A 13381-nucleotide genomic window follows, 5' to 3' on the forward strand; every position below is an offset into this window, starting at 1 on the left:
AAGTCCTTTGGTTGATCTCTCCCCCTTACCCCCACCCTCCCCTACCTTCCCTCTGAGGTTTGACAGTCTGATCGATGCTTCTCTGTCTCTGGATCTGTTTTTGTTCATCAGTTTATGTTGTTCATTATATTCCACAAATGAGTGAGATCATGTGATATTTATCTTTCTCTGACTGACTTATTTCACTTAGCATAATGTTCTCCAGATCCATCCATTCCTAATACCAGGCTTTTCCCTCGACCATTTAAACTGGAATTTCTCAGCCACCAATATTTTCTGAAACTCCCCAGATGATCAATTGTGTGACTGGGGGACAAGATATAATTTACAGATAGGGTGAAATGCACAGATCTCAAGTGTACAGTTCAGTGAGTTTTGAAAAACTGCAGATTAACCACTGTAACACACCTGTAAAGATACAGAACATGCTCTTGAGCCCCTTCCAGTCAATCCCCACTACTTTCCAACCTCACTGGGACAACCACTGTTCTGATATTCTTTTAAAATGTATTTTTCAATTATAGTTAACATGCAATATTACATTAGGTTCAGGTGTATAACTGTGATTAGATATTTATACATCTTAAGAAGTGATCAACCTGGTAAGTCTAGTAACCACGTGGCACCAACACAGTTGGTATAATATTACTGACTATATTCCCCATGCTGTACTTTACATCCCGTGGCTATTTATAACGGACAATTTGTACTTCTTAATCCTTTCATTTTTTTGCCCATTCCCCTGGCCCCCTCCTCCCTGGCAACCATCAGTTCATTCTCTCTATTTATGTTTGTTTCTTCATTTATTTTGTTTTTTAGATTCCACATATAAGTGAAATCATATATTTGTCTTTCTCTGTCTGACTTATTTAGCATTATACCCTCTAGGTCCATCCATGTTGTCACAAATGGCAACATTTAATCCCTTTTATGGCTGAGTAATACTCCATTGTATATATGTACCACATGTTCTTTAATCATTCATCTATCAATGGACACTTAGGTTTTTCTATATCGTGGCTATTGTAAATAATGCTGCAATGAACATAGGGGTGCATTAGTCTGACTTTTTAAACCCTAGATTGGTTTTGCCTAATCTAGAACCTCACATAAGTGGTATCCTATAGTATATCTTGTTTATGTTTGGTTTCTTTCACTCAGCATAATGCTTTTGAGGTTCATCCATATTGTTAAGTATCGATAGTACATTCCTTTTTGTTGTGTGAATATACCTCAATTTGTTTATTCACTTTCTGGGTTACTTCTAAATTTTGGCTATTATGGATAAAACTATTATGGACATTTGTGTGTGAGTCTTTTAGTATACAGGGGTGGGCAAAAGTAGGTTTACAGTGGTTCATATGGAAGACAATACAAATACATAATACAATAATTAATTAATAAATAACTCATAACTGTAAACCTACTTTTGCCCATCCCTGTGTATATGTTTTCATTTCTCTTAAATACCTAAAAGTAGAATTTTAGGGTCATTAGGTATGTGTATGTTTAGTTCCATGAGAAACTGCCCAACTAATTTCCAAAGGCCTTGTTTTGCCAGCCAACTATGAGAGTTCTGGTTGCTCCACAGCCTGATAACACTTAGCACTGTTAATCTTCTTAATTGTAGCCATTTTATTGGGTGTGTAGTGATATATCTTTGTGGTTTTTATTCATATTTCCCTGATGACTATTAATGTTCAGCATTTGCATGTGTTCACTGCAAATTTATAAAGCTTCACTATGAAATTAGTGCCTGTCCAAGTCTTTTGCCCCTTAAAAAAAAACACAACAGTATGTCTGTCGTCTTATTATTGAGTAGTAGGATTTGTTTATGTATTCTGGATAAAGATGTTTGCCAAATATACATACTATGAGTACTTTCTCAGTTTTGGCCAGCCTTTTCATTCTCTTAATGGTGTCTTTTGAGAAGCGAAGCTTTAGATTTCAACCAAGTCCAAGTTATACATTTTTTCACTTATGGTCAGTATTCTGGGTCCCAAGAAATATTTGCCTATCACAAGATCACTAGTTGCTTGCTCCTAGAAGCTTTGCAGTTTTAGCTTTTATGTTTAATTCTATGGCCTTACTGGGGTGTCACCTAATGGTTTGGAGTATTCAATGAGGTCTCTTCCTTCTGGATAGATGGGAATTCAATGTCTCCCAGCCTTGTATCTCTGGCATCTCCATTCTCACAGCAGGAATGGTGGTGCTTTTTCCCAGCCTTACAGAGTCATGCCTAGAGCATGACTTGCTATTCAAGGACTCAAGATGCTATCTAGACTAGCAGTCAGCAACTGGAGGTCTGAAAGGTTGGTGACCGCTGATCTAGACCTCCTTCTCTGAACAACTCCAGAAGTCTGATAGTCTGCCCCACAAATTGCAGCCACCTTAGCTGCTCTGAATTCTGATCTCAGTTTCCTCAGCTCATCCAGACCAAGAATATCCTATGAACTCTGAAATGGGCCAGGAAATGCCTTTATGCAATAAGTTGGGACAAGCATTTATTCTTCCCCTTCTGTTTGGGATCACAGTCTTTCACTGCCTGTTGTCCACTGTCTGAAAAGAGTCATTTTATATATTCCAGGTGCATAACTGTTTATGATAGGAGAGCTAGTCCATTATCAGTTACTCATCAGGGTTGGAAGCAGATGTTAAGAGCTGGGTTTTAAAACCTTTAGTGTGGCTCCATAATTCTAAATTTTATTGCCTTGCCTTTAAAAAATGGTAACCTCAAATAGTTCTTTGATTTATTAAAGGTCAGATTTTTTCCTATTCAATTAATTCAACGCCCAAATTAGGCATGGTGTTTGTAGCAGAACAGTTCTTTTCATGTCTTGTTCACTTAGGACTAGCCTATTGGCCATGACCTAGTGTAAGGAAGGAAATGAATAAATATTTGTTGAATGTAAAAACTACACTAAATCAAACATATAGAGAAAATGTTCTTTATGGGTAAGCCTGGCTAACCAATAAGTGAAATAGTTTCACAAGTATTTTTCATGAATGAATTATAGCAGTACTTTGATGGGTTGTATTTTTCATGAATGAATTATAGTAGTACTTTGATGGGTATTATCTATTACTAGAGGCCTGATGCACGAAATTTGTGCAAGGGTAGGCCCTTGCAGCTGCTGCAGCCTCACGGCCCCGCCCCCCCTCCAACCCCCGCACTGGTCATTCTGGAAGGTCGGTCCACCATCCGGTCTAATTGCATATTAGCTCTTTATTATATAGGATTACTTAATAGGCATGAAGGATAAAAGTATAAGAGACCTGAACTACTGGGCTCAAGAACTTAATAATCCAGTAGGGATGGAAAAGCAGAGAAAGAGCCTTGGTCCTGGTGGGCTGATGTTTTCAAGGAAAGTTGAATTTGATCGCTAAGGGCCCAGGATGGTCTGGCTCTTGCTTTTGCCCAGCCTCTTATCTGTCTTCCTTGACCTTTGTGCTTCAGCCACCCTGGCTTTCCTTCAGTTCCACAGAAGCACCATGCTGCTGACGACCACAAGTGTTTGCACAGATAGCTCTGCCACCATTAGTCTAGCTAACTCCACTCATCATACAAGACTTAGTTTCCTCAAGGAAGTGTAGTCTTAGTAAGGCCTTCCTCTTAAACATTCTCATGGCAACTGAGCTCCTGCTTTGGGTACTTACTACAATCATAATATTTTGTGAAATTAGTTGTTAATGCCTGTTTCCCCCACTAGATAATAAGCTCCAAATAAGGAAGAGAAAACTTTGGCTGTTTTGTTTCCTAATCCCAAGCACATAGCCTTAAATATTTGATGGATAATTAAGTAACAGGATAAACAAATAAATAGGAGGAACTGAGCTGGCTCATAGACAATGGCTAGGATCTGAGCAAGCCAATATTTCAGGCAACAAATAAGTGGCAGAGCTCAGATTCAAAGCCAGATCTGTTGGGACCCCAAGGGGAGTTCATAACACTCGTCAGTGATTAGACTAGATTCTTCTTCTCAGCTATGTACTGCATCCCTCTAATAGAATTATACTTCCATGCCCTTTGCCATATGACTGCAAGACCTCCCACTAGGAAAGCAGAATGTACTGACCTACCCCACTGACTTTGAGTGTGGCCCTGTGAATTACTTTGGCGATGGAGATGGAGGACACGGCATATTGCTATTAGTGAGCTAAGACTTTAAGAGGTATAAGTATGGTAAGTTTTTACCAATGCTTTTACACTTCCATCTTCTTACCATAAGAAGAGCAGGATCAGATGCCTATTGCTCCTTGAGCCTAGATTTTGAAATAATGACATACAGAGAAGACTAGAACCTGATTTGAAGCTTGGAGTCCAGCCTAGCCCAGCAGCTAAACCACAGTCAACCTACACTCCTGTAAGCATGAAATAAATATTTATAATTGTAAGCTACTAAAATGTTGGGATGTATGATATGCAATATTGTCACAGCAGCAACCTAACTCATAAATCTTCTTAATGACGGGGTTGTAATTTATTCTTATTTCTTTTGGCATCCAGTAACCTAGCTGGATACATAGTGGGTGCTCAATCAATACCGTTGAATTAAACCCAATAAATGACATTCCTCAGATATGCTGCTCAAGTGAACAAAGCTGTCAAAGTTACTTCTAAAGTAAAGACATCTAAAATGAATGAATAATGAGTAACTAAATAGAGAAACTTTGAGAAAGTGGGCTTACTTTTTTTTTTCTTTTTTTTTAAGCTAGGGCTGAGTCTCTTATGGCATTTTAAGTATAAACAGATGCTTCAGAGACACCTAATCTAACCTCTGTCAGGTAAATTGATTAAGCATGCAAGATGCAGAATCTCTTTTGCAGAATGACGGAAAAACCCTGACAAGATTTTGAACCAAGTGAGCTGAATGACTTGTCTCCTATTATCTGGTGTTTAAATGATCAAACTCAAAAATAAGCAGCAGCTAGAGTAAAAAGCTAAACATTTAGCTCAATCTTTCTTCTGCACAGACTTACATTCAATTTAATTTCATAATTGTGTTCTAAGTAGCTATCTGTGTATTCTGATGAAGAAGGAAAAATAGAATCCTACATCTGCCACCATAACCCCTTTGGAACAAGGCAGGATATAAAAATATACATACCCCCAGAATTCCTCAACTTAAAGTCAGATAAGGCATTATAACTCACAAAATATTTTTTCATATATTCTTCATTTCTTTATACAATAATATATTAGGTTTTGTTTTGTCTTTTAATCCCCATCTCTGTGATGAGGAACAGAGGCTCAGCCACATGATGAGGGCCTCGTAGTAAGTGACAGATGTCTGAATGTCTTTCACCAATACCATACCGCCTCATTCCTCAAGACTTAAACATTAAAGATATAGGAGCAACCTGTGACATTCCCAAACAGCATCAACATACCACTCCGGGGAATATTCTCTGGAGCCGGTCTGCTGCAGCCAGGGCCTTGGGCTTGCCACCGGTTAGGCAATCTTCAAATTCATAGAGAGGCTGCCTCACAGGATTGGAGTAGGAGATCTTGGCATTGTCCACAAATGTGATGTGTCTGACGCCCCACCCCTGCATGGAAACAGGATATCATGGTGTGTTTCTGGTGAACATTTCACGGGGTATCTCTCTTAAAATACCTAAAATGGGTTTGCTTTGGAGCAGCTTAGGGACCTCAAAATATAGGGAACTTCAGAAATTAAATTGTGTAAATTCAGTTTTTTATAAATAGAATATCAACTTCCTTTAAAAGATAAAATAATTATATAGCCAGTGCCTGGTTTCCTGTGTAATGAGACTAAGAAATGTCAGAGTTGCTCTAACTAATAATTCATTACTTTTGACAGTGGCACCAGAAAAAGATTTAGAGGCGAGTCTTATAAAAATTGTCTATGTTGCTATAATTAGCAATAATCCCCAATGTCGTTGCTTTCCTTTAAGGAATAATTTTGTAAGTATAAATAACAGCTCATCTTAAAACTTACTTAAAGCTTAAATTAACATTTGGGGGAAATGACTTACAAGTTATTTTGTATTATTTCTCCAAGAGGCAAAAGCCTTAATAATCTGGAATATAGAGTATGATTCCAATATTCTCAGTTTTCATCTTATAAAGTCTTATAGAACCACACAACTTCAAAGTTGGATGGGATATCTAAAATTCTTAGTCTATACTTTGTTTTACATATATGGAAACTAAAGCCCAGAAAAGGTAAGTGACTCACCTAAAGTCATAGATGTAGTTAATGGTGGGGAAAAAATGAGATCCCTAGAGTTACAACCAAATGAAGATGCCTACTTTTTGGGGGGTGAGGTGGGGTGTGTGTATTTCAGTAGATCATAAATAAGCATAATGATTTATTTTAAGAGAAGCTCTGACAGGATTAGCCATAAACCTAAGATTCCGCTCTCTTTCCTTTCAATAACCTTCTATTAGGGACCTTGAAACTAAATTAGACTGACGATTCTAGGGGGAACAATCAATGTAGACTCAAGATTTGTTTTGGGGGTTGAGAAAGACAGGCTAGAATCCATCTTTTGAAAACCTTAGTTTAGATCAATTGTTTGTTTTGATGTCCACAGTTAACTTTTTGGTCTACTAACCCAGCTAAATAATCTACCGTGGACAGAGACTTAAGGTGTGGGAAATCCAAGTCATTTGTGCTTAGTTTGGGGATATTTATTTCTAAAGTATTTTTGCATTCTTTAAAGCAGGTGTCCTCAAACTTTTTAAACAGGGGGCCAGTTCACTGTCCCTCAGACCATTGGAGGACCGGACTGTAGTTTTAAAAAAAACTATGAACAAATTCCTATGCACACTGCACATATCTTATTTTGAAGTAAAAAAACAAAATGGGAACAAATACAATATTTGTATTTGCATGTGGCCCGCGGGCCGTAGTTTGAGGACCCCTGCTTTAAAGCAACGCTGAGTGGATAGCAAGGAAGGCAGTCTGGGGACATGCTGGGCAGGGGGAAGAAAGCCAGATAAATTACAAACATGCCATGGGTTAGTCACATGCAGGTGGACTTTCACACTTAACTTCTGGCTTCCCGGAATGCTACACAGTTTAAATGGCTAATCTGCAAAGATTAAAGAAAATTACAATACTCAATGCTGGTGAGGATGTGGCAGTGAAACACCTGTTTTACTGGTCGAGGACGTAAACTGGTGTAATTTTTCTGGAAAGTAATTTGGCAATGTTTCTGGAGTCTTTAAAATGCACACATCCTTTGACCTACTTCCAGCAATCTTTCCTAGGAAATAGTCTGAAGATGTAATCACAAAGATGTTCTTAGCAACATAATTTATGGCTATGTAAAAATTTATAAAAATTTATACTTAAGTAAAATATTGGAATCAATGTTAATGCCTAACATTAAAGGAATGTCCCAGTAAATTATGTTTCCTTATACAAGAAGGCATATTCTAAAGCCATTAAAAAGGTACCCTTTTTAATGACCTGGGAAAGTGTTTACAATGTTAACTTATAAAAGCAAGGGACATTATTATATATCATATGTGGTTTTAAAATGTATATTAAACAAACACTAAAAGGAACAAAGTGAAAAAGTGATAGGAAAATGGATAACTTTCCTTTTTTATAACTTTTATGCAGAAGTGTTGTAAACCATAAAAAAAAAAGACTAACATAATGAGTCACAAAAATTAAAAAAAAACCTTATATGGCTAAATATACTTTAATATGTTGAGAAAAAGATTTGTATCATATAACAAAAAAAGGTTAATCCATAATAAAAAGAACTCCAAAACAATAAAAGAAACACAACCCAGAGGACATGAATAGAAGAAATAAATTTCACAAAAGAAATAAAATTTAAGACTCACCCTCACTAATTAAAGAAATGCAAATAAAAAGCTCTGTTCCTCACATGTTTTTGGAAGATAATTTAATTTGGGAAGAAAAAAAATTATTATAGCAATTCTACTTCTAGAACTTTTTCCCAAAAGAAATAATACTATGAATATGTAAAGATATAAAAGTAAAAATGTTCATACCATTATCATCTCTAAAAGAAAAATATGCTGACAGTGATTAAATAAACCGAGGACTCAGTCATACAATGAAATTGTACATATAGATAATATGGAATACATAAAAAGAGAGCCATAATTATTTTCATATTAAGTTAAAAATAAAAACCTGTTATAGACAGTATGCTATGATCCAATTTTCATAAAAATAAATAACAGCAATGATGACAAATGTCTCTCATTTGTATATGCCTATGAATACTTCAGGGGAAAATATACTGCATATTAATCTATAAAGTCTACTTAATTCTGGGAAATGTGGCTTGGGATGGAGATGGAGGGACTTTGTGTTTTTACCTTATAATAAAAGCATGTGTTCCATTTATATTTAAAAATAAACTGAGAGGGAGGGAGAAGGAAGAGAGAGAGAGAGAGGAAAGGGCATCTGGGAGGTGGAAGGCAATCAGATATAGTAAAATGGGAAAAGAAGCTTCAAAGGTACCATTTGGCCCCTACAAACTTACCATCAGTGTCCTAGCTACATTACAGCCCAAGGTGCCAGCTCCAAGCAGCAGACATTTGACAGACACAACTTTGTCTAAGTCCAAAGTAGGCACTAATCTCCAACACATCAATTTGAGATTTAGATCCACTGATGACTCAGCTAACCTAGAAAATGAGAGAATTATTTAATTATTCAGTCAGTCACTCATTTATACCCCAATTTTGGCCTTTTTGAATAGAAGTAACTATATGAGAAAAGAAGAAACAAATACTTAGGAAATTAGAATCAAAGGAAAACTAAGATGAAGCTTGAGGGTAAAGGGTAGGAGAAAGGTTACTGTGCAGAATCGTAACACTGTAGTCCTCTGCAATTGTTAGAAATAGGCCACATATTTGATACTAAGCTCCCGGCTGTGAAGATGAAAACAGAAGCATGACTGGTACTAGAAGTCATTGTGTCTATAAATAAAAACACACCAGCTACCAGCTGCTTAAGAAGAAAGTTTTTCCTAAAACTGAAAACAGAGACTTTTCTTCCATGCCCTCAATAAAGGGTGCACTTACACTCTCCCTTAAATACAATATTGGTTTCCATGAAATATTTCTTATAATGTCCTTCAATGTAGGCTACTAGAACAAAATTAAAGGGCAATGAATAAAGGACTACAACATATTGCAGATATACAGGTCTTAGAGTCTGTGCTTGAAGCAAGAATAAAATTTAGAATGTCTACATGAACAGATGAACTGTGTGCCCTTCAGGCTATCCATCATTAATACTAATTCCCACAACCAAACTTAAATTATGAATTAGGCAGCAAAGAATGCAATAACACCCATTGTTCATGTGAATGGCACCCCTGGACTGAATTGTGCAGTGCCATTGACCTCATAGAACCTAATGTGCAAAAGATCCATTGAAGAAACTATCTTCTAAAATATACCTTTTAGGGTCCATGCACTCACTGAGGTTCACCATCCTTGGTCCCATGCCTCCTTTCTGGTTCTTTTCCCATCCAACTGCTTTGGGACAATCTTAAAGCAAATAAAACAATAAATTCAATGAAGGAGAGGATAAAAACAAGTCAGTCAAGCAGCAAGATGGCCCATATACTGATAAACTTTTGGTACACTCTTCTCAAAAAGGTTCTTGGGCCTGAATTTGCATCTACTTGCCTCAGTTGCCTTCCCATCTTCCATGGCTACCAGGAATCTTGTTTAGAGGCCAATAGACCTGTAGAGGAGCTTCTGAAATAGCCCTCAACTCTAGCCCAAGTTGCTTTGATTTCTGCAGTTGCTCAAAAAAAACCCAATCATATTTGGCACTGGTATAACCCTGTTGAAGGTTCTCTGTCTATTCTAAGGAAACAGACTACTGTGATGGCAGCACAGCTTCTGATGAAGTTCCCACTGAGATGTGAACAGTACATCCCTTCTGTTCCTCATTTTTGTGTCCCTCTGCTCAGCCACTCAACTCCATCATTGTGTACCTACCTGTGGGCAGATCATAGTCCAAGAGGACTGTCCCTCTGTTAAACTGCCCTTTCCTTTAAGCTCATCCTTATCCATTTAGACATTCCCCTTCCCTATCTCTTTTAACGTCCGCTATGGGTGCCTATGTAACTCCAATTCTGGCAGTTCAGAAGGTAAGGATACTGTGGCTAATAGACATGGGAAATACCTCGGGACCCATTTCTGTGTTCCCTATCCACTCCTTACCACCACCCAAACCTGGAGATTCAAGTTGCATATGAGGGAGATAAAAGCTTTGAGGAGCCTACAGTAAAGGAACATTGAATTTAATTTGGCTTTGTGTTTCCCAGATTTACCTGGCTCTCAGTATCTCCTTCCATCACTGGTAACACATTTAGGGAAAAACAGCTCTATTCTACTGTTGCAAAATCCTCTTAAAAACCTCACTTGCTTTGTAGATACTCCTGCTACCTCCTCACCTTAATGGAAACCTGACTTTCTTGGTGAAAACTTGCTAATGGGGTCCAGCCACTCTCTTACACTCGCCACATCTCTAGATCTCACTGAATCCCTGAAATTCACAATAAAGCCTCAATTCCTTCGCAGGAAATTCACCCAGCTACAACCCACCCTAATGGCATCCCCTCCAATGTCTGCCTTACATAAGTCTCTGAAGGAACAGAAACTCCTTGACTTAATGTACAAAACTATTGGGAGAAATTTTGTTTCTAATGATACACTGGTGTTCTTTGGCCACTCTCCTTCTTTTAGATTTCTATTGACACCTCTATTTTTCTTTCCTTGGAAACTTTTTAGCTTTTGACCTTTCATTAAAAAAAAAAATAGTATTGCACCCTGACCGGTTTGGCTCAGTGGATAGAGAGTTGGCCTGCGGAATGAAGGGTCCCAGGTTCAATTCCGGTGAAGGGCACATGCCCAGATTGCAGGCTCGATCCCCAGTAGTGGGTGTGCAGGAGGCAGCCAATCAATGGTTCTCATCATTGATGTTTCTCTCTCTCCTTTTCCCTTCCTCACTGAAATCAATAAAAATAAAATAAAATAATATTGCTTAATATAATTATGGGACCTAGAAGGTGTTGATTCATTTACATAATCTTTTCTTTGTGAAAAGATGAGCTAGGATGACCAATGGAAAACCTTGGAACCAATCATTCTGGAAAGCTACTTGAGCCTCAATTTGGCTGGGGGGCATCATTCACAGAAAGAAGTCCAAAAACAAATGTCCCTTCTTGTTCTAATTCAGGCCTCTGGTGTGGTCCTGTTTTCAGAGTCATGAAAAATTAAAACTGATATAATAAATTTGAGTTCTTAAAAGAGGTTAAAACTTCAAAATTCTTTTTCTGGGAAAAAGAATTCAGACTTGTTACTAAATCATATTTCCTTACTATTCTTACATTAATAAAAAATGCTTCCCTAATACACAGCATAAGAAACCTGGCAAATACAGTCTAGTACTGTAGTTCATAACTCCAGCCTAAGCTTTCTCAAAAAAAAAAAAAAATCATGGGACAAAAACAAAATATCATTTCAAATTAAAACATCTCAGTACTCAAAATGCTATTGCTATTTCTAAGAAAATTAGATGTACTTTAAACTTATTGACAATGAAAAAATTCTATACAGGGTGTCCCCCCAAAATGTATACACACTTTAACAGATAGCTCAATTTTGAAAATGAAATGTATTTTAATAAACATCCTATATAATAAAAGCATAATATGCTAAGTGTCTGACCATTCGTTTGACCGTTCCACCAGTCACTATGACACACACTGACCACCAGGGAGCAGACACTCCAATAGGTTAGCTTGCTGCTGGGTTCCGGCTGATCAGGACTGGGCGAGATGGTCGGACACGCCCTGGAGCCCTCCCGTGATCCCTCCCCGGCTGGCCAACCTCCCACAGTCCTTCCCTGGCTGGCCAGCCTGGATCAGGACTGGGCTAGATGGGCTCTTCCATGGCCCTCCCTGGCTCCAATCAGCCCCAGTCACGGCTGGGTAAGATAGGCCGGACCTGCCCTGGAGCCCTCCCATGGTCCCTCCCTGGCTGGCCAACCTTCCACAGTCCCTCTCCGGCCGGCCGGCCCCCATGGCCCCAATCAGGACTAGGCAAGATGGCCCCGATTGACCCCGATCGCCAGCCATGCCAAGGGACCCTACTGGTGCACGAAGGCCTCTAGTTACCTTTATAACTATTCAAAGTGCCTGTATACATTTTTGGGATACTGTATATATGGCAATATTTAATCTATCATACCTGCTTCCATATAAACTACATCTATAAGTCATATCCAAAATTATTGAGAAAAGATTTTTAGGGGAAACTTAGGACCTGTTTTTCCAGTTAGTCAACTAGGAGGAACATCAGGACAGGAATTAAAATGAGGGCTCTCCCACCCTCAGCAGCATCTGCTGCCTCCTTCAGCCAGTTGCCAGGATATTCTTTATATTAGCAATGGAGGGTGGGTTTGGCTACACTATGAAGAGTGTAAGAAAATATAGGATATTTAAAATTATACTTGTTATACCACTGCAACTATGGGCTGTCTTAGAAATACTAAAAAATCCTGCTATTCTAATACCTTCAGTTCATACTATGATACAGAATAATTATTTAGAAAGATTTTTTTAATCCTTGCCCAAGGATATGTTGTTGTTTTTTAATTTTACTGATTTTAGAGTGGGAGGGAGAGAGAAACATAGATGTGAAAGAGAAACATCCACTGGTTGCCTCCCAATGCAACTCAACCGGGCATCAAACCTGCAAACCTAAGATGTGCCCTGACCAGGGATCGATCCTGAAACCCTTTGGTGTATGGGATGATTCTTCAAACAACTGAACCACCTGGCCAGGGTGAAAGATAAAGTTTAATTTACAGCTAAAAGGGGAACTATTAATTCACATGAAAAAAATAAAGAAAAATTGCCTTTCCATCCACACTCAAAAAAGATGTATTGAGACATTACTGGATTATAGAAAGCCTCTTTTTCAAATGTAAATGCAGTATTTCCTGGGTTTGCCAGTTCCATCAAGCATCAGTGATATTGGGAATAGGGAATAAGAGTAATTCAGTGACTTTAACTTAAAAATGGAAAGAAAAGTGCCTCCCCCAAGGGTGATTGGCAGGATTTAGGGAGGGAAGTATGGAAGGCAATGGTGGCCTGCCAGGTGTAGACCAGGCCCGCATTACTTCTTAGTTAACCTCATTTCCCTAGAACTATCCTCAAGTTGTGGCTTTAATATAACAAAAGTACAGTATGTAAGTTAGCATCACATGGAAGCTATTTTAGAATGTGCCAGAAGAGGGTGCTAAACCAAATGCAACTATCTAAAAATAGCAGGGAAGCAATGGATTTCTTATGGCTCAAAGTAACAAGTAAGCCACTTCCCCAATTGTCTGACCGAGCA

General features: G+C 38.2%; 1 protein-coding gene across 3 annotated transcripts in view; it reads right to left on the bottom strand.

Moving 5' to 3' along the window:
• Positions 1-13381, bottom strand: part of ATG7 (autophagy related 7) — a 236862-nt gene that overhangs the window by 171914 nt on the left and 51567 nt on the right. For all 3 annotated transcript variants that reach the window (XM_005870049.2, XM_005870051.2, XM_005870050.2), the window contains exons 10-12: positions 9424-9514; positions 8500-8644; positions 5392-5550 (exon numbers count right to left, since the gene is read on the bottom strand). In XM_005870049.2, the coding sequence (XP_005870111.1) occupies positions 5392-5550; positions 8500-8644; positions 9424-9514 (395 nt within the window). The remainder of the gene's footprint in view (positions 1-5391; positions 5551-8499; positions 8645-9423; positions 9515-13381) is intronic.

The sequence above is a fragment of the Myotis brandtii genome, unplaced genomic scaffold, assembly GCF_000412655.1.
Source record: "Myotis brandtii unplaced genomic scaffold, ASM41265v1 scaffold312, whole genome shotgun sequence".
Lineage (NCBI taxonomy): Eukaryota > Metazoa > Chordata > Mammalia > Chiroptera > Vespertilionidae > Myotis > Myotis brandtii.